Genomic DNA, 20415 nt, shown 5'->3' with positions numbered 1-20415 from the left:
TGTGCTAAGTGAACACTTTGGAAGAATTACCTGGTTGTGAGGACATCAAACCTTAAAGCAATTAGTCTCATTGCTCCCATTGTACCAATGAGGAAAACAAAGCTGTGGGAAACTGAAAGGTTTGTTCAAAGAGCTGAGATGTGAACTACAGTGATACGACCCCAGAGCCTGCGCTCTGCTCTGCTGCCTTACTGTCAGGATGCTTTTGTGGAAGCTGGCCGAACAGCCACACGTCTGTGCGGTGGCAGCTCCTGCAGAGCCCCGTTCCAATCTGCCCCCCTGAGAGGACAAAGCTCTAAGCAGGGCCGGGAGGTGTACGGGAAAGCAGTCTCGTGCTTCTGAAGTTCTCACTGCCCTGGTTCTACGCAGTGTCTGGCTCTGTTCTTAAGTTTACTCATGTCAGTTTGGGACTGAAATTTTGTGTTTGATTGAAAAGGCACCAAAATTTCTTTCTGAATTATTTTAGTTTTTATTATGCAATAATTAAAACTTGACTCATGCTTAATAAAACAGGAAAGTTAATATTTTAAACTACTACTCTGAAATAGTTCTGGTCTATATACTGTTATCATCTCACTGAGAGTTTATTGTTCAAATAATTTACATAGTGGTTACTCCTTTTTAGTTCTTGCTCTGTGGAAATTTAGAAAGCATTGATTTGGTCTAGAAAAGCTATCAAATGAATATTTTAAAACTTTTCTATAATTGTGGAAAACCAAGTCATTGATATGTTACTTGTTATCTTCTCTTAACATCAATTCTATAAATGGCACTTGGGAACTTGATATTTCAACAAGAAATGGCAAACACGCCCTAACCGGTTTGGCTCAGTGGATAGAGCCTCGGCCTGCGGACTGAAAGGTCCCAGGTTCGATTCCAGTCAAGGGCATGTACCTTGGTTGCGGGCACATCCCCAGTAGGAGGTGTGCAGGAGGCAGCTGATTGATGTTTCTCTCTCATCAATGTTTCTAACTCTCTATCCCTCTCCCTTTCTCTCTGTAAAAAATCAATAAAATATATATATATATATATAAAAAGAAACGGCAAACAGAAAATGTTAATTGTTTGATCCATGGTTACAATGATAAGTCCATTATGAAAAATGAGTGAGAACTCACTTCTGGGATGAAAAATCTTAAGGAATCGGTGGGGGGGTTCATAAAAGCCAGGCACGTGCACCTGAGTACCCAGGGGGTCGGGGCTTCGCTCTTTCTTGATTCCTCTCTCGTGGCAAACAGAAAGGTGGAGTGTGCCGGGGAGCACCGCCTTCCACAGAATCCAAGAGTGAGCTTGGAAGTATTTCAGCGGCTCTGTGTGTGCCAGGGTCATCATGGGGCAAGGCAGAGTGACGTCCACCTTGCTATCACTGAACGGAACAGAGCTTAGCTGTGTGTAGGGAACTTTGCTATTCTGATGTCTAAGGAGGCTGATTTGGTTTGAATCAGTAAAAGAAACACAAATCTGCACTGACCAAAGAGAGACCACAAAGGCCATCGCTGTGAGTCTATCCGACAATATTGTTTGGTTAGATGTCATCCTGTAAGTCAAGATCAGGCATAAGCTAGGGCTGTCCATCTTCTGCTGGCTGCTCTCTCCCGTTTTAATCTGTTCTGTCACTGCCAATCAGCTGAAAACTTGTGTCTTGCATAGACTGGAACTCGGGTCCCCTCCTTGGACACACAAGGCCAGGCTGATGCCTTCATTCTGTCTGACCTACTGTTTGCCTCCCACAGGTTTAGATGCTGGTACCCAAGTGACCACGTCTGAAGGAAGTGTAAAAGGAGTTATAAAGTTTCTTGTTTACCACTTAGAACAATTTCCTGGATAAAACTGAAGACGGAAAAGGATTGGGAGCGATACCAGTAACCCATTCCTCCTGCAGGGCTCAGACTTTCCAAAGAGGAGGTGACTGAGCTACCGAATGCCAAAGCCCCAAGAGTTCCTTGGAGGCGGCAGATTGTGTGTGGCCATGGGGCACAGAAGACCCGTGGCCATGACTAAATACCTCCGAGCACAAGGTCAGGTCCCACGTACGGCGTCACCGCCTCGGTCTTCCCGACCACAAGCTCATGCAGAGTCATCACGCTGCGCCGGGCACTGGGCCAGGCACAGGGAATACAAGTGTGAGCCGCTACAACCCCTGCGACTAGAGATTGGCATTCTCCAGATCACCGAGTTTAGACAAGCAAACAGATGACTTGAGCACAGAGACATATGAGCTGACATAGGAGGTGGGTACAGGACACGCTCACACAGAGACAGAAAGGCGTATCACTCAGTTTGGAGCCAGTGTGGGGATGATGCCCCAAAAGAAATCATAATTAAGCTGTGACCTAAAGAATGAGTTACAATGAGCCCAATGGATGAAGACAGGGAGAAGGAAGTAAGAAAAAATGTTCAGGCTGAGGGAACAGGGCTACGCAAATTCATTACCTAGAAAATAGGACCGTCAGCTGAAGCTTCTTAGTTCCATGCAATTATTTGGATTGAAGCATTTATACTGATTTCTAAGAAACCTTTTTATACCAAAGGAAATGGGTGCACAATAGCTAGAGCTTTTCTTTAAAAGAAACAACAACAAACAAAACCATGAAAAATGTGAATTTGGGAGGTCAATTTTATTATTATGGGATGAAAAGTTCAGATTTTTGTGCTTTTTAAGAAGTAGTAGCTACTATGAAATCTTCTACACTTAGATAAATAATTCCAAACAAATTTCTACTTATTGTTCTCCTAATATTGATTTAAAGAAATGTGTTTTTTTTCCCTGGCAATTGATTAGAGTTGATATTTTAATAACATTTTATTAGTAGTAATAGTTTGTCAAAATAATGACTATTTGAATAATTAACCAGTTTTCTATTTAATCTTAGAAAATTAATTTTCTCTTTTTAAATATTTCAATATTAGACCCCCCCCACATAATCATTTCCTATCTCAGCTTCCCTTTTTTCAAATGCTTCCCCTGTTATAACAGAAATTACAATTCTATTAATAGCTCCATGATGCGGCTGATCTGAGGGTTGGTAACAGGGAGCAGAAAAATCAACGATGTTTGCTATACTACGATGCTTCCCTCAGTAATCACTGACTTAGAATTAGGAGGATGACTTTGGCTTGACATTAGGCTTGATGAGATGATTTGTCCATGGTTAATTTATGAAGCAAGCCAAAACTATAAATTTACCCTGAGTGTAAATAACTGGGTGGAGGACTGATTTTGCCAGGTGATTTCTGACAGGTGGAATCACCATATTTATTTGACATATTGCTTCAGCTCTGATATTATAACCGTCACTACAAAGTATTTATAGAAAATTAACAGGGCATCATAGGACTTAGTGTAAATGGCTGGACAACAAGGCAAGGACTCAGAGAAATCTAATATATTGCCTCGAGTTCAATGAAACTGAGAAACAACACTGTATACAAGTTCAGGGTGAAGGACGGAAAGCAAAGGGTAACTTACTTGCTAGGTGCTCGATCTTGCATATTAGTTAATGCAGCAAAGTTGTTCCGTACAGTTCGCAGGCTGGCCAAGACCTAAGATAAAAGAAAAAAAAGATCCTTTAAACTTCTTGAAGTAGGGCCAACTTTCATGCAATTTAAAATGGTTTGGCAATTTAGAAAAATGGTTTGTTAAGTGAAAACTTGATATTGCTTGAAACTTAGTTTCATGTTATATTAGTAAAGAATCTCCATGTACTTAGTAAAGTTTACATGAGTCTGTGAAACCTAAGAGGCCAGACTGAAAGGATTTTCCAGCTACTTCTCCTCGTGGTCTGTGAGCATGGGGACAGTCGCAGCAGTGTCCACGGCCACCAACACAATATCCCAAGCGAAATACATATAGCATGATTGCATTTTTATGTAAATTTGAAACCGTGTAATAGAAAATATGACTAAAGTCTCACTTTAGAGGTAAAATTTAAAAAGATTACCCTCAAATTCTCTTCAGAAACTCACCAAGAATGTCATAGTTTCAAAGTCAACAACTAAGTGAATTTAAAAATGTTTTTTTTCACCTTTGCTACATGGCTAGTCTAGCTAGTAAACAGGAATTATTTTCTTTGTTAAGATTATTTGAGTCATGAATTATAAGGTATTCAGGGAGGCATTGCTCACATAAAACCAGACCACCATGTTATGTGCACAGCGCCTGGCCCACAGAAGACACTCAATAAAATTTTGTTTAATAAATGCACAACATATCCACAACCGAAGGCAGGAACAATGGGTTCCACTATCTCAGAATTTTTTCTTGAAATTCAGTGAAACTAGAAAGTGGAAAAGAATTAGAAATGAGACTTAGAAAAGTTACAAGAGCTCCTTACTTTCTCCTAGAATGGGCAAGTTTTCTCCAGGGTGAAACTCGTATTAGGTGAGATTATAGGATCCGTGGTCGGCAAACGGCGGCTCTCGAGCCGCATGCGGCTCTTTGGCCCCTTGAGTGTGGCTCTTCCTAAGCCTTAGGAGTACCCTAATTAAGTTAATAACAATGTACCTACCTATATAGCTTAAGTTTAAAAAATTTGGCTCTCAAAAGAAATTTCAGTCATTGTACTGTTGATATTTGGCTCTGTTGACTAGTGAGTTTGCCGACCACTGTATCGGTAATCTGGGTACCAACCAGAATGTTCAATGATCTAAAACACAGATTACAAATATCCTGCTAGGTACTACATAACAGCTCAGACAGCTGAGTCTGCTATGTTTCCAATGTGTGAACTTAGAAAAGTCACACAATTTCTCTGTAGCTCAGTGCCCTCATCTATAAACTGGAATAGTAATATCTATCTCAAAATGTTGTGAAGATGATATGGAATGACAAGTTAGGTGCCAAGAACAATGCCTGGCAAAGGGAAGTACTCCATGAATATTCACTCATTTTAGCAACATTCCATTTGATTAATGATTTGGTCTGAGCACAGGGAATTACAAATGCCTGTGATTGATAATATAAATTGATAATATATATATAATTTATACAAATATAACATGTCTAATTTATATAAATATTGTACTTATATTAAAGTAAACTTATAATTGCTCCAAGGTTTCCAGAACTGTTTTCAGATTTTTTTCTTCCCGTTTGGCATGGACCTAAACAAAAGTCAGTCTAAACGCTTTCTAAGAAATTCTAAAAAATGAGATATTTTTTGAAGTTGGCATGAATTTGTGGGGGTCACGGGGTGCTGTTTATGCCCTGGGACAGTGACCTTCAGCACCAGCCCCCAAAGGAGTTAATGGTGCTTCCTAAGGTGCCAACCACGATTAACTCAGTCACTGGAAAAACCTGGCTCATTATCACATATAAACAACTCCCAGCACTGAAAGGTCATGCTGCCTGTGACAGCGTATTCAAATAGCCCACCGCTGACATCGGACCTAATGATGACTTTCATTAGGCATGAAATCTTGAATGATGCAGAAATGAATCCAAAAAATCATCCCCTGCCACTAAATCATGCAGGCTTAATTTATGCTTTAAGAATGGAATATCAAATACATTAATAAAACACTTTAAATAAGATTATTGCACTCCTTAATCAATCCTTTCTCTAGGCAAAATTTTAACCTCAGAACTCTGAGAATTTTAATCTAATAAATTATACTAAGTGCACTACATTTGACAGCTGGGTAAACAGAAATTATACCGCAGGTAATTCATGTTCTATGCTCATTTGAAAGAAAATATTGTCACAAAAGATATTCTACAATTGGCTTTTGGTATAAAGGCTTTTGACTCTGTCATAACAACTATATTACATTACATTACTTTGTTTTGGTTTTAAATTTAATGTATTTATTTTTGTATGATTTATATCTTCAGGTGATGCAGAATTTAAACAGAAAAGGGCAAAAAGTAAAATGTCTCCCTCTCAATAACAAAGACAAAATTCAAAATTATTGTTATTTCTGAGAGGAGGCAGGAAAATGAAATTGGGGAGGAATACTCCAGGACGTTAAAATATTGGGACTGTTTTATTTCTTAAAGTGTTGATTTTTGGTATTATTCTTTATATTTTTAGATAATCTCTACATATGTATATGTCAAATAAAAGGTGGACAAAGACATTTCCCTCTCAGTCCCTCCTCTAGACATTCAGCTGTCTGTCCCCTAGACTACTTGGCTTTTAGGCTGTTTCTAAAATTTTCCTTTGCAAACATTGCTGCAGTAAATAGCCTTGTAAATACATCATCCCCTACGTGTGCAAGTACTAGGTCATTGTTTTTGTGGAAGGACAAATAATATTCTATAAATTTTATATTACTCTTATCTTCCACACAATGACACATAATACTGGCAGAAGTGAAAAGAAAAATCCCAGACAAATCTTAAATCTTTGACTCTAGGTATCCCCATCGCAAATGTACTGTGTTACTCTTTTTTGTTGTTGTTAATCCTTACCCAAAGATATTTTTCCTTTTTTTTTAATAGAGTGTGGAAGGGAAGGAGGGGGGGGGGGAGAGAGAGAAAGAGAGAGAGAGAGGTGAGAGAGAGATGTCGATAGGTTGCCTCTACTCCAAGCAGGGCGGGGATCAAACCCTGAAACCCAGGTATGTGCCCTTGACCAGGAATCGAACCCATGACCCTTTGGTCTGCAGGCCGAGACTCTAACAACTGAGCAAACCAGCCAGGGCCACTATTTTGGTCTTGTATAATCTCATTTGCATTGCAGAACCAAAAAGTGAGGCATCTGCTACTCTAGGCTGTAGGGGAGAACTAGAAACAGTTTGACTCAAGACACTGAGTTAGGGTCCAATTAGTTTTTGCTTCTGTTCTGGGGCAGGTCTCATTCCCCTTGAATTCAACACCTTAGGAACTGCTGTCAGAGCTTCAATGCTCCGAATACTGGTTAACCAAAAAAGTCCCTAAGGCTTTCTCTCACACAGCTTAATGGCTAAAAAATTAAGGTCATTTCTTTCTCTTCCATCCATCCAAGCAAAAGTGTAATAAGTCAAGGTAAAAAATAGACTGGCAATGGTGAGAAATATACACACGTTGGGAAAGAAATTATAGTAGTGTTATGGGAAACTTAAACATAAAGATGGATCATGTACTAGCCCAGGAAAGGGTTTAAATGTTATTTATGCACACTCAGATTTTCTTAGGTACTTCTGAACATTCACCGAAAACAGCAGGAAATGTGGGCTTCATTAAAAAGTTAAACAACTGAACATAATAGCCTAAAAGAAATGTATACTTGTATAACAATAATTTATTGAAAATATTCAGAAATTTATTTTCTTTTTCTTTTTTTTAAAGATACGGCAACAATGTTACAAAAAATCCTGCCTAAAAAAATAAAGAAATGATTTTTGAGGATTGTGTTTTTCATTCCAACTACTCTTTATACCACTAGATGGCGCTAAAACACAGACCATGTGTTGCCACTGGCCTTGGGGGAAGTGGGAGGGAGAACACCTTGCCTTGACCTCCAGGAAAAAAAACAAAAAAACAAAACTGGAGTCAAATTATGATTATTTATAAGATAGAAAGGTCATTTTGATAGAAAATAAAACCTCTTTCCAAATTATGTGCTGGTCAAACCATACAAAATTGCTGTTTTTGTATGTCAACAAATATTGATTTATAGATTCCTAGAAGATGCTAGCTGCGATTTTATTTTTAAATGAAGGATACAGAAAAACTAACAGATAGAAGCAACTGAAATGTGATAATTATCTTCTTTCACAGCCTGGCAGGGTGAGCCTGGTGGAGTTAGTGCGTGGGGGACTGTGCTGAGGCCACAGCATGGCTGCTGCTCCGTGAAACAGGGACCATGCAGGGGCATTAAAAACATTGGCAATGTTCTGTGACCAATAGAAGAGTAATCTCCATAGGGCTGACAACTACTACATTTTAATAAAATTGTCTGAGTAAAGGTAAAATGACTTTATTTTATTTTGGTTAGAGTAAAAGTAAAATGACTCAGTTGTTCCTACCCTGGATTTTGAAATCAGGCATATCTCCTTAGTCTGCATGATGTGAGGGTCTAGCCAGGATCCAAGATCATATTTGGATATTTTCTGTCTTTTCCTTGATCAAAGATACCACTTGTTTTTTTTTCTAAAATAGTTTGACTGATTTCAGAGAGGAAGGGAAAGGGAGAGCGAGAAACATCAATGATGAGAGAGACTCCTTGATCAGTTACCTCCTGCACACCCCACACTGGGGATCAAGCAGCAAGGGGGATGTGCTCTGACTGGGAATCGAACTGTGACCTCCTAACTTATAGGTCAGCACTCAGCCACCGAGCCTTGTCAGCTGGGCCACCACTTCTTTTTAACTTCCAGATGGGAATTCCAGTTGACTTCGAGTTTTACAAGGTAGACATAACGAATAATGGGACTGGTGGGTCCAGAGGCAGCTGACTACAAAGTAGGGTTTCCTGCATTTCATCAGTGTTGTGCTTCCTTGGCCCCTGCAAGAACTTTGGCCAAATTGTTTCTGCACTCTTGGGAGAAAAATGCCAGTTGCCAAGTAGTAGGACATGGAGTGGCTTTGGGATTCTTCTCAACACCTAGCCTTCGTGCCTAAGGAAATCCCCACACCAAAGATTTTAGCATGAACATAGGAGAATATTTCAAAATAGAAATAAATCCAATGTTTAAAGCTGTCACTTTTTCTGAAGCTAAAGAGGATACTGAGCTTACAAGGGAATAACATAATAAATTGAGAGTGAAAGAGAGTTTAGTGTAAACACACCAGCAAGAATTTTTAACCCTGGCAGTGTTGTGGGCATGGGAGGGTTACTGTAGGATCCTTTCTGACGATGATGTCCATTCAAGATGATTTGGGCTTCAGCCCTGTCCATGAACATGGGATATATCCTTGCATGACTTCCTAAATTCTCCCATAATTTAATAGTTTATTCTCTTAGCATCACAGGAAACCACAACTGGAGGAAAAATGGAGGGATCCTTTTGTGTTTTGGAGACACACTCAGGCATAGAAGAAATGAATTCTAAAGAACAACAGAAGATGAAATGGGTTTGGGAGAAGACCTTTGTCCATGTTAGATAGTGGGAGGCTCATTTGAAAGACTTAGGGTAAAGCCCTGGTGGGTGGTCCAGTGGTTGGAGCATTAGCCCACGCACTGAAGGGTCTCCGTTCGAATCCTGGTCAAGGACACATACCTCAATTGGGGCTCCTGTGGGAGGCAACTGATCCATGTGTCTCACATCTCTCTCTCTCTCTCTCTCTCTCTCTCTCTCTCTCTCTCTCTCTCTCTCCCCCTTCTTTCCTCCCTCCCTTCCACTCTTTCTCTGAAAGGCAATGGGAAAAGTATCCTTGGGTAAGGATTAACAAGCAAATAACAACAAAAAGAATTATGGTAAAGAAAATATGCACAGAAAAATAAGCCTACAGACATATTAAAAAAATGTCAATACTAGCTATTTTGGTGTTTGGAATTACAGGAAATTTTCTTTTCTTCCTTTTGCTTATCTATCTTTTCTATAGTCTCTATGCAAAAATAGATTGTTTTGAAGGTAGAAGAATTTAGGATGACATTCCAAACCCCAAAGCATGCTGGGGAAAGCAGAGAATTCTTTGGTCTATTTGAACATGTCTCTGAGAGACTTGCCTAACATCAACTGTCTTCTGTCCACTGGCAAAAGCACTGTGGTATATTAGGCTGAATAATAATGGTATCACCTCAAGTGACATAAACATCTTATATTTTAAGCATAATAATATTTAGCATTCAATGGTGACTATTCTATCTTGTATTGAAACTTTGAGGAGTTATTGGGTAGGTCCACAAAATAAGGTGGTTGTGCCTAATAGGGCTTAAGATAAGACTGCTGCTAACCCTTCTTTCTTATCTGGTTTCCCAAAGATGCTGTATTAGTGGTGAAATTGGTCAGGGTTTTTAACATGCTTTTTTAAAAAAAAAAAAAAAATTCTACTGGAACTTTATAGACCACATATCCTAGAAAATTCCATTTGCGAAAACTATGTTGAAACCACTTAAAAAGAATCTTCAGCCTTGGGGGCAATGGCCACCTTCTTCCAGGTGATATGAGTCATCAAGCTAATCATAAGCAAACTCTTCTAAATGCATTCCGGATTCCTTTCGGGCATCAGATATGCCTATATATTACCCAGTTGGTTTACCTTTAAAGTTCTAATTTCTGAGGGTGTTAAGTACACACATTTGTTTAAACAGTTTACTAGCACAGACTGAGTGGTATTTTACACACATATATATTTCTCAGTGTACTGAAATTCTATCAGTTTTGTTAGAAATTATAGAGGTACACTATAGGAAAAACCTGATTATTTAAAAGAGGAGATTTCCTTAGAGTTTAAGAGCACTAATGATAAAGACCAAGTCAAATTTATTAATATATATTAGAAATTAATAAATACTACTTGAAGTAAGAAGGTATCATGTGGAAAATATTTTTTCATTTTTTCATATATTTAGCTATATTCTTCTTATAACAATATCTAGAGATTTTAGTTAGAAGCAAGAATAGCTACCTGAGTAATCTCAGGTTGGGAGATTGTTTCTATATTTGGTGATGGTTATTTATATATTTTGCCTGATTATGTTTTCACTCAGTTCTCAGCTCTTAGAAAAAATTATGGGTTCTCATTAATAAGCAATTAAAAATATTTAGTTTTCAATAATTTTGCTATCACAAAACATGATTAAAACATGTGAGCATACATTATTTTGAACATAGAAATATAGTTACTAGAAATAATTTATGATATCCAGTGAAACCTTAAGCAAACAAGACACGAACTGTCTGAAAAGGGTGGTGGTTTTATTGTACTTTTAACTGCCTTCATTAATTTAAAAAAATTACTATTATACAGTTGTATTATTTATGGATTCATTAAATGTTTCATCTAAATTATAACCATTAAAAATTTCAGAAAACTTGAAAAAAGTGAAAGAATTATACATAATTCTACTATCCAAACATTGTCATTAATCATTTTTTAAAACAACACCTAGTGTGACATTTTATAAGTGAAAAAGCCCTTACCGATAACACTAAACATTCATTAAGCATTTTGTTTTATATAAATTATGCTACTTTACAAGCCTGGTATTATTTCAATCTCTTAACAACCCCATGAGGTGGGTGCTCTTGGCACTGTCATTTAGGAGAAAACCCAGCTTGGAAGAATTCAGTGACTAGCCCAAGGCCATTCATTTAGCAGGAGGAGGAGATGGGGTTTGAACTCGGGCTTATCATTATACAGCCTTTCCCTCCAATTTTACCAACTGGAAAAAAGAAGTCTTAGAGAAGTTTAATTAGTTGCCCAAGGCACTAGAGCTAGTCTGACATGATTATTTTTTTTATAATCTCTCCGGATTACCCATATTCCAATATTTAACATTTCTTGTTAACAGTCCGCGTTGGCTTGAAACCTGTCTCATGCCCCAAGTTAAATCAGTTTTACTCCATTCTGTCCTAAGTCTGCCTACACCAGAGGCTCTCATCTTTTTCTGGAAAAATACTGGGCCCAGATTTTTGAATTCAATTGATCAGGGATTGATCAGCCTAGAATAAAAGCTTTCTAGGTGATTCTAATGTGTAGCTATGGTTGAGGAGCACTGGTCTATGTAAAAAAAAATATATATCTGGTCACCAACCATTTTATATATATTTCAAAATGCTTTAGATCAGTGGTTCTCAACTTTCTGGCCCTTTAAATACAGTTCCTCATGTTGTGACCCAACCATAAAATTATTTTCGTTGCTACTTCATAACTGTAATGTTGCTACTGTTATGAATCGTAATGTAAATATCTGATATGCAGGATGGTCTTAGGCGACCCCTGTGAAAGGCTCGTTCGACCTCCAAAGGGGTCGTGACCCACAGGTTGAGAACCGCTGCTTTAGATCATTTTTATCACCTTCTAGTATTTATGTCACGTGGCTAAAGTATTTTCATGATGTGTATATTTAAAAGGAACAAAGAAATACAAATACATCATTCCGTTAAATCTTTGTACAAATGACATGTAAAAAAAGGAGCAAATAAAGCATGAGGCTGAATTGGAATATTCGGTGTCAAGCACTGGTCATGTACCTAATTATACTGAATGTCATTTAATCCATGATATGGCCTTCTGCTCCTAGTGCTCTGTCCGTTAAGAAAGCATGGTCCCATTTAAATGTCACTTAGGTAATCTGTGATTTGGAGCAAAGAACTCTTCAGGTGTATGGGTTTACAGGAAACGGACCAATATGGCCAAGGTCACATTTTCTAGAACTGCCTTCGAATTACTTGAATGAACCATAGAATTCGTATTTGTACTTGTGTTTGATTGAAAATGAGGAACCAGAACTAATCCCCCAAATTAAATTTCCAATGAGAAACCTGCCCATGCACCAAACTGTGCTTACCTGAGCAAATGGAGTCACAATCAAGTCATCTCCGTGTCTGGAAAATAAAGCAAATCCAGTGTTAGAGGTTATCGACTAACTCTTTGGCCACTTTTGATGAATGTCCAATGGTAAGGTCCACTTTCCTAAGTTCCCATAGAGAATTACAGTAATTCCATCCTTACCCTTCAGCACAAGTTCTTCCCAGCCACTGGGATGAAAGCATGTCTCCTGGGACGCTAACTATTGTTCAGTTTCCTGGGTAAGAAGGGGAGCTTCTTGACCATCAGCCAAGGTCACTGTTGCTTATTAAACAAGCACACAGGATACGCATTAGTAGAAACAGAGTTCAAGCAGCGGGGCCCGAGTTTTGCTCTTGGCCCCTCCCTGTGGATACCAGGAAAGGGTGCTGTGGAAGGAGCTAGCAACGGCAGTGGCTTTGGTGAGAGGCCCCTGGTCCATCTACCATGTGAAGGTGATGAGCCTTGCGTGTTCCGCATCATGGTGTGTGAGTCTTGGATGGGCTGGGAACTGTAGATGACACGGGGCTGCATCATACCCTAATAAAAACCCAGTGCAACTTTTCAACTGACTCACGTCCCAGCCGCTGTAATTACGGGGGAATGTTACCCCGTGTGTGCTGTTGCTGCAGCAACCTCCGCCACACTGTGCCTGGGATGTAAGAGCAAGGTGTCAGCCTGACGTGTCCCAGAGGGACAGGGAAAGGCAAGGAAAGTTGTGCAACTCGGAGGGAAGTGTGAAACCAGGGCCCAGAGCCCTTTTGTGGTATTGCTTAGCATGATAGTTTGTGAGAAGGATTTCCAAAATCTCCATGGGACAGTTCTTGACCTGGCTCGCTGAAGCTCTTTAATCCAAGGTGAAGGCAGTTATTCGACACAGAAAGCTGGACATGACCCTGACTTAGAGCCCTGCAACCGAACCGTTCAGTCACTCATGAACTCTGAGAAGGTCCTAAGTGACCTACAACAGCTCTCAGGAAGTCAGCTTCAGCGTACGGGTGACGTTAGTAAACGGCTCATTACCAATAATTGGACCAGTTGTTATGATCGTCATCAAATTACAGAGAGATCCTGAAATTCAGAGTGTGGGAAAATCAAAAGCAGAAAAAGGTTGGAACACAATTTAAAGGAAACCATGTTATTTTGCACCCCCTTAGTTTCAGAATTAACATTTTTTGAGGGGCACCTGTTCTTTGTAGAGTTTAATCAGATAGCCAAAACTAAGATAACATGAAATCTAGATATTTTCCCAAGGTACACTGTTTTCTTCCATTTTATTCTTTGCAATTGCCTGACTGCAAAGTTTATTGTCTAAGAACTAAGTCATCTTGACCAAGGCACATCACCCATGGGGATTAATCTCTGGAAATAAGTTTTCTAATTTTTTACATGAATAACATTGCTTTGAATCACTCCAAGCCCAAAGGGTGTGAATGTCTTTTAAAACACTTAATTCTGTCTTTGATTGTATTTCATTCCCCAGCACTATAGATGTACTTAGAATATATAATATTTAAAATAATTTATCAGTCTTGCTTTCTTTCTCTGTCAAATGATCATTGCCTAGAGACCTGAAATTGTACTTCCTGGTGACACGACTTTTCTGGAGAAGATTAAACAACATTGTCTTTCATTTAAATGAAAGCAAACAAGCATACCAATGACAAACTTTTAAAAAAAGCAACTGGGGACGAAGATATTTTACTCTTTTGAATTACCCAGAAATTACTTGATAGTCTCATTTTAGTAACAGTAAAATTATTTCTAGCATTTCAGTGACAAATATTCTCATTAAAGGGCAGGTTATATACTATAATCCCTTTCTTTTCAAAATTATGTAATGCTTACATTATCTTTGAATATGTACTGAATATATAATTTTAAAATCTTTGCCTGAGTCTGCACCTTAATATTAAGAGGTCTTATCAGGTCCCCTGTCACAAGTACAATAATGCATGTAAACTATATATTATTTTGATATGGAAGAAAGCAAATATAAGCATATTTTAAAATTTGCTTATCATAATAAAATAACAGATTTGGCAGTTAAGATTCATAGAAGATCATTCTGTTATTGTATATAATTTGGCTTAAAGTATGTGTGAGTTTTAATGAATTGAGTAAATATACACACCAAAAAAAAAAAACTTATGATAGAAAATGACTCTGAAATGCTGCACTTAAACAATTTTCCCAACAAGGAACATTTTAGAAAAGGAAACGTAATTAATTGAAGTATTAGAAGGGATTACAATTCCACACAATAAGAATATTGCTGCTTCCTAAAATGGGAAGAGACTGTTAGGAACTCCTATAATTGGGGAGACGCTAGATTCAAATTTGCACAATGATCATTGCCTAGAGACCTGAAATTGTACTTCCTGGTGACACGACTTTTCTGGATAAGATTAAACAACATTGTCTTTCATTTAAATGAAAACAAACAAGCATAACAATGACAAACTTTTAAAAAAAGCAACTGGGGTATGCTTTAGGAAAAAATTGCTTCTTTTAAGAAGTGGAGTACTTATGGGTGACAGGAAGGGAAAGTTAGGGTGGGCGGTGGGATCATAAATAAAGCTTTGACATTATCTGTCTGTCTGTCTCTATGTGTGTGAGAGTATGCTTGTTAATGTGTGTATGTGTTCATCTATGTGTGCATACACATGCATGTCAATGCATGCATGCATGTGCATGTTAATGCATGTATGTGGTGTGTGTGAGTGTGTGGACATATGTGATGAGGAAATTGGTACTCTGGTAACAGTCACAGCAGAGTCAGTGACATGCTGATCTCTAGTCTCACGTGTGGAAGGAGGTGCTTGGTCACCTGCCCTGGTTCCCATGTCACCCCCTCCAGCCTGGGTTTGAGGGGTGCTGCTTCTCCCCTACGCTCAGCAAGAAGAACTTGAATTACCCAGAAGTTGTGTTTGCCAAATACATCAATTGTCTCATTTTGGTAACAGTAAGATTATTTCTAGCATTTCAGTGGCAAATTTCTCAATAAAAGGCAGGTCACGTACTATGTCCTTTTCTTGCCGACTTCTTCTTGCTGAGTGAGTCTGAGCCAGCACCACTGGAAGTAGGGGCATAGAAGGCTTCCAGCGCGCTATTGAATTTTCTGTTTTTCCAAAGTGGAATGACCCTGCAGTCAAGAATGACCCTCTGTCTTTGGCCATCCTTCTCCTATTTTCATATCACCTATGACTCTATTTTTCTATCCTGATGCTTTCTGCATGAAGAAGCCAGAAACGTTGGGAAAAACAAAAGGAGGAACATCCAACAGCAAACCCTCTTACAGAGACCTCATTGGGACCCAGAAACCTTTCCCTGCTTTATCATCACCAACCCAGAAGGAAAAGGAGATGCAATTAATTAGCAGAAAGTTTGCACGTTACTGAGCAAAGAACCCCAAGCCTGTGATACTAAGAGCATTAGTGGCACAACGTAGCTGCTGCCTCTGAACATCACGCATCACAAATTTCAGCATGACACGTGGTCTTATGAACCAGCGCGTTGAAGAGGAACCGCGGGCTGAGGCTTACTTTCTAAGTCCAATCTTGAGAACACTTTTTGATCTTCTGTGCTGCATCCTATTGCTATAAAATTAGAAAGAAGTTCGCCTCTGAGTTTGTCAATAGGATTAAGGAATTTAAAAATTAAAGACTGGCCTGATATTGGCCAACAAAAATCCTAAAACAAGACCCCTGAATTTTGGCCCACGTGTGCTCATATCACATATACCGATGATAAAGGAAATGAAATCAGAGTTAATGCAACATAAGCAAAAAATTCTCTAATCTAAAGTATAATCTGTTCTTTACTTGTCATAAAATAAAAATTTAGGCTTTGTTAGAGAAGGTTTATGATGTCCATAAGTGCCCTCAAGCGTGTCAGTTATATGATGGCATGAAAGACAAATTGTTTTCAAAAGTATGTATAAAAATATTTTCTAATTTCAAAAAGAATGTAATGAACACAATAAATTGATGAACAAAATAGAACCAGAGGCATGGATACATGGACAGACTGACAAATGTCAGGGGAGAGGGGAGTGGAGGTGGGGGGCTGGACAAAGGAAGGTAAAGGAATTAGCCAAACAACATGTGCATAGCCCATGGACACAGACAACAGTGTTGTGAGGGCCAAGGTTGTGGGGCTGGGTGGAGGTGGGCAAAGTGGGAAGGAAATGGGGGACATTTGAAACAGTGTCAACAATATAAAATTTAAATAAAAAAAACATGTCTTATACATGTGTGTAGATACACTCACTAAACATATTTAGTTATTTTGTTTACTAAAAGCCAACACAATAGACTTCCGGAAGTGTTGATGTCACCGGTAACTGTCACAGAGCTCTGAGTGCTGCCTTCCATGGAGGAGAAGGAGGAGGGGAAAGGGCTGAGTACACAGCAAGCATTCCCAAGTGCCCTCACTCTGCGTCCTAGGACCAGGCTCTTTCACCGTTTACCTTAATTCACAGGCCCATTCTTAGCCTCAGTGGCCCTGTTCTCTTTGTCTCCAGGATGGGTTTCCGGGGAGAAGATTTATGAGTAGCTAGTACAATAATGTTTTAAAGATCCTCATGTGGTAGATTAAAAGGAAGCGCATGATCAAGTAGAGAGTACAGAGTAGTGAGTGTGAGTGCAATACGTATATGCGTGCCTCCTATGTACCAGTCACTGAGCTCTACCGATGGACGGTATTTCATTCTGATGGCTCTGCATTAAATAGATGCTCATATTCCGATGCTAAGATAAGGAACTAGGCTCTGAGAGCTACAGTCTCCTTGGTGGTGCCCTTGGCCAGTGGTAGAGTTCATTGGTTTCCAATGCCACGCTGCGACTGGTGTTGCCCAACCGCACGTTCATCGGTCTGCACCAGAGAGAGAACACACAGGGACCACAGAGTGAGGTTTTAAAAAAGCTAAGTTCTTTGGAAAACTCTTTTATTCTGAGAATATACCCTTTATTTTTTACTTCTAAAGTGATTGTGTACGTTGATGGAAATTTTCTTGTTAGAGTCCTTTACTTACAAAGTGAGCAGTTAGTAACCCCAGCTCAGTCTCCTGGATAAAGACTTACTGAGTCATGAAATCCTAAGGCATGGAAATGTGCAGTGTAGCTGGGTTTACATGCAGGCTTTACAATACTGTAGTTTCCACCACTTCATGCTGCTTTCTGCACCCTCACTTGGATTCAGCTATGCTGAAGCCACAGAGCCATACATATTCTAGACTCTGAAACAGCACTGCCCACAGAAGTTTCTGCAATGATGGAAACACTCTTGGTGTTATGCAATACATTATCCATTAGCCACATGCGGCCACTTAGCACTTGAATGTGGCTGGTGCAACTGAAGAACTGTTTTTTTCTTTTATTTAATGTTAATTCATTTAAATTAAGAAGCCACTTGTGACTAATGGCTATCATGTTGAGCTGCGCAGCTCTTGAGCAATCTTTACAAAACTTCAGTTAGATCTCTTCCAAGAAAAGACAGTATTAAAAATAATAATAATAAATAACCCCCAAAGCATGCAGTCAATACATAAAATCAACTCCATGATTTAATGTAAGAGTTCTTTTTATCAACTGCCTTCTTTTTAGCTTCTGTAAAAATATATTCACAACTGAAAATAGCCACGATTAGATGAAAATTTTATTTTAATGTCCTTAAAAAAATCACCCAAGGGACCTTTAGGGAACATATAAATCAGAATGCTTATGTTCTGATTTTTCTGAAAACAAAACAACCCCACCAAAAACAAAAAACAATTAAAAAAAAAAAACAGCCAAAGAAACAAAACTGGCCATGGTGGAAATAACACATTTAATTTGAACTTCTCTAAGTCTCAAAGCGGGCATGGATATGAGACATGGAAACATGTGATCTGCAGGCAGGCGTGTTCTCTCTGGAAGTGACACAATGGTCTGGGGATCATTCATAACATTTGCTAGGAGACAAAGTCCTTCACTGAACTGCGTCAGTGATTTCCGGTCACAGTGCAGCCTCCAACATTTGCTGAGGTGCAAGCTGTTCTTCCTCTTTCTGCTTCTAACTTGTCTGTGTTCGATAAGAGGAAAGTAGGAACTAATGCCTTACATATGTTTAGACATACCTGCAGCAGTCAGGGACAGCAAATGAGTTTTTCAATCTAGTTAAGAAAAACTCTGAAGTCTCAAGACCCTTAAGGAAAGCGGAAACAACGCCTGAGAGAAACGGCCATCAGCAGATGGGATCATGGGGATGTTTCTTCAGCACACATGACCAGGACCTCAAAGCCCCATGTTTGCTATTCCTGACTTGGTTTTTCTTGAAGGCTGTCTTTTGCTGTATCTGTGAAGCACATCTTTATGTCTCATATTGCAGGGATGTAGTGAGGAGGATTTAATACTCCCCAGCCTATCTTGTGTCAAGAAACACATCACATAATTGTTCCAGCAGTGTGATTAATTTTTCTTATATGGCTTCAGAAACAATTCAGAAGACATTAAGAACAATGCACTAAGGATCTAACACTGACAAGCAAATATTTAAAGTGATTGATGTGTAAGTGAAAATAGAGATTTATATAGAAATCTCTATATTGACTGAGTAAGCCTCCTTCTCTATCTATAATTTTTTTTAAAACAAAAGACAGAAATGCATGATCCAAACAAAACTTTTATCTTGTTTTCATGGATCTATAGTGTCTCAAACAATACACTGGCATAAACTAGGTGCTATCAATAATGGCTAAATGTGTAAGAAAATGATACTCATTAAAAATGCAGCCAATGAATACACCCCTCAGTTGGGAAAACATTTAGCAAATGATATGACAATCTTCTGAGCAGAAGCTAATGGGAACTTCTCCTCTGCTTATATAGGATTTTTAGATGCTGAGTTTAGCCTTGTCCTGTATATGTATGTGTGTGTGTATATATACATATATATATATATATATATATGTATATATATATGTGTGTATATATATATATATATATATATATATATATATATATATATCTCCAAGAGTTGGCCACATATTTTCTTTATTACTTCTCTGACCAATCTGAGCTATTATCTTATTTTATTCTTAAAATATAAATGAAAACCAAATGTTCACGGTGCCGACTAACTAATTTGGTCAATGTATTTGGCCAACAGGTACTTCTGTTTCTCAGCAGTTTTCCTGCAATAGTGCGTAGCACTTTGCTTAAGTGGCCTCATCAAAATAATGTTCTCCTAGAAACTATCAAAGTGTTTGTTGTATGTTTTGAAAAAGGTGAAGCTCTCAGGACCTTAGATCTCTCCTCTGTAAAATGACATAACGAGTGTCCCTATGCATGGGACTGTGAAAAGTGCCAAATGGGAGAGCAGATGTGAAGCCACTTGGAGAAGTGAAGGGTGGCATGTGCATGTGATGGACCTAGGACTACTATTATAACCATCGTGCATCTTACTTTCTCCTTGTGCCTCAGCTATGCAATGAGTGCCTATTTATAAACAATAAGGTGATGACATCCTGTCTATTAGGAAGTGTTATTTTCCTTCTCACTTTCTCAATAAATTAGATGGTTATATTTCAATTTAAAGAGCGTTTAAAGGTTTTCGAAAATATTTCATTCAAATAGATAATCACAAACCTTCACTGGTACTGTTTGAATTAGAAATTTCTAAGGGGTTTTCTTAATAGGGAAGCGTAACTAGAACAACACATATAAATCATCAAGAGAATTTCCTTTCATTCTCCTTCTCCACTGGCAGTGCCCCAACACTGCGTGCGCGCGCGCGCGCACACAGACACACACACACACACACACACACACACACACACACGTTCTGTAAGCCCTTTGCATCTGGACCAGCCTCTTCATCCCAGCACCCCTCCCTGCACCTGGGCCTCTTTCATATTTAACCTTTTTTTCTGTGAATTTCAACATGATCCACTTCCCTGCAGTAACTTTGATATGTAATCATTCAACAATAGATCAATCAGAATGCAATAAAAGTAAGAATTTGGCCATGTCAAATCCAGCTACAAACTATTGTGG

At 38.7% G+C, this 20415-nt stretch overlaps 1 protein-coding gene across 7 annotated transcripts in view; it reads right to left on the bottom strand.

Annotated features, from left to right (window-relative positions):
- PDE4D (phosphodiesterase 4D) overlaps positions 1-20415 on the bottom strand; it is a 657725-nt gene that overhangs the window by 173533 nt on the left and 463777 nt on the right. For all 7 annotated transcript variants that reach the window (XM_059694587.1, XM_059694588.1, XM_059694586.1 and 4 more), the window contains exons 3-4: positions 12381-12417; positions 3470-3543 (exon numbers count right to left, since the gene is read on the bottom strand). In XM_059694587.1, the coding sequence (XP_059550570.1) occupies positions 3470-3543; positions 12381-12417 (111 nt within the window). The remainder of the gene's footprint in view (positions 1-3469; positions 3544-12380; positions 12418-20415) is intronic.

This window comes from Myotis daubentonii, chromosome 4 (assembly GCF_963259705.1).
Source record: "Myotis daubentonii chromosome 4, mMyoDau2.1, whole genome shotgun sequence".
NCBI classification, from domain to species: Eukaryota; Metazoa; Chordata; class Mammalia; order Chiroptera; family Vespertilionidae; genus Myotis; species Myotis daubentonii.
Note: the sequence above shows the minus strand (reverse complement) of the source record. Positions and strands in the feature narration are given on the sequence as shown.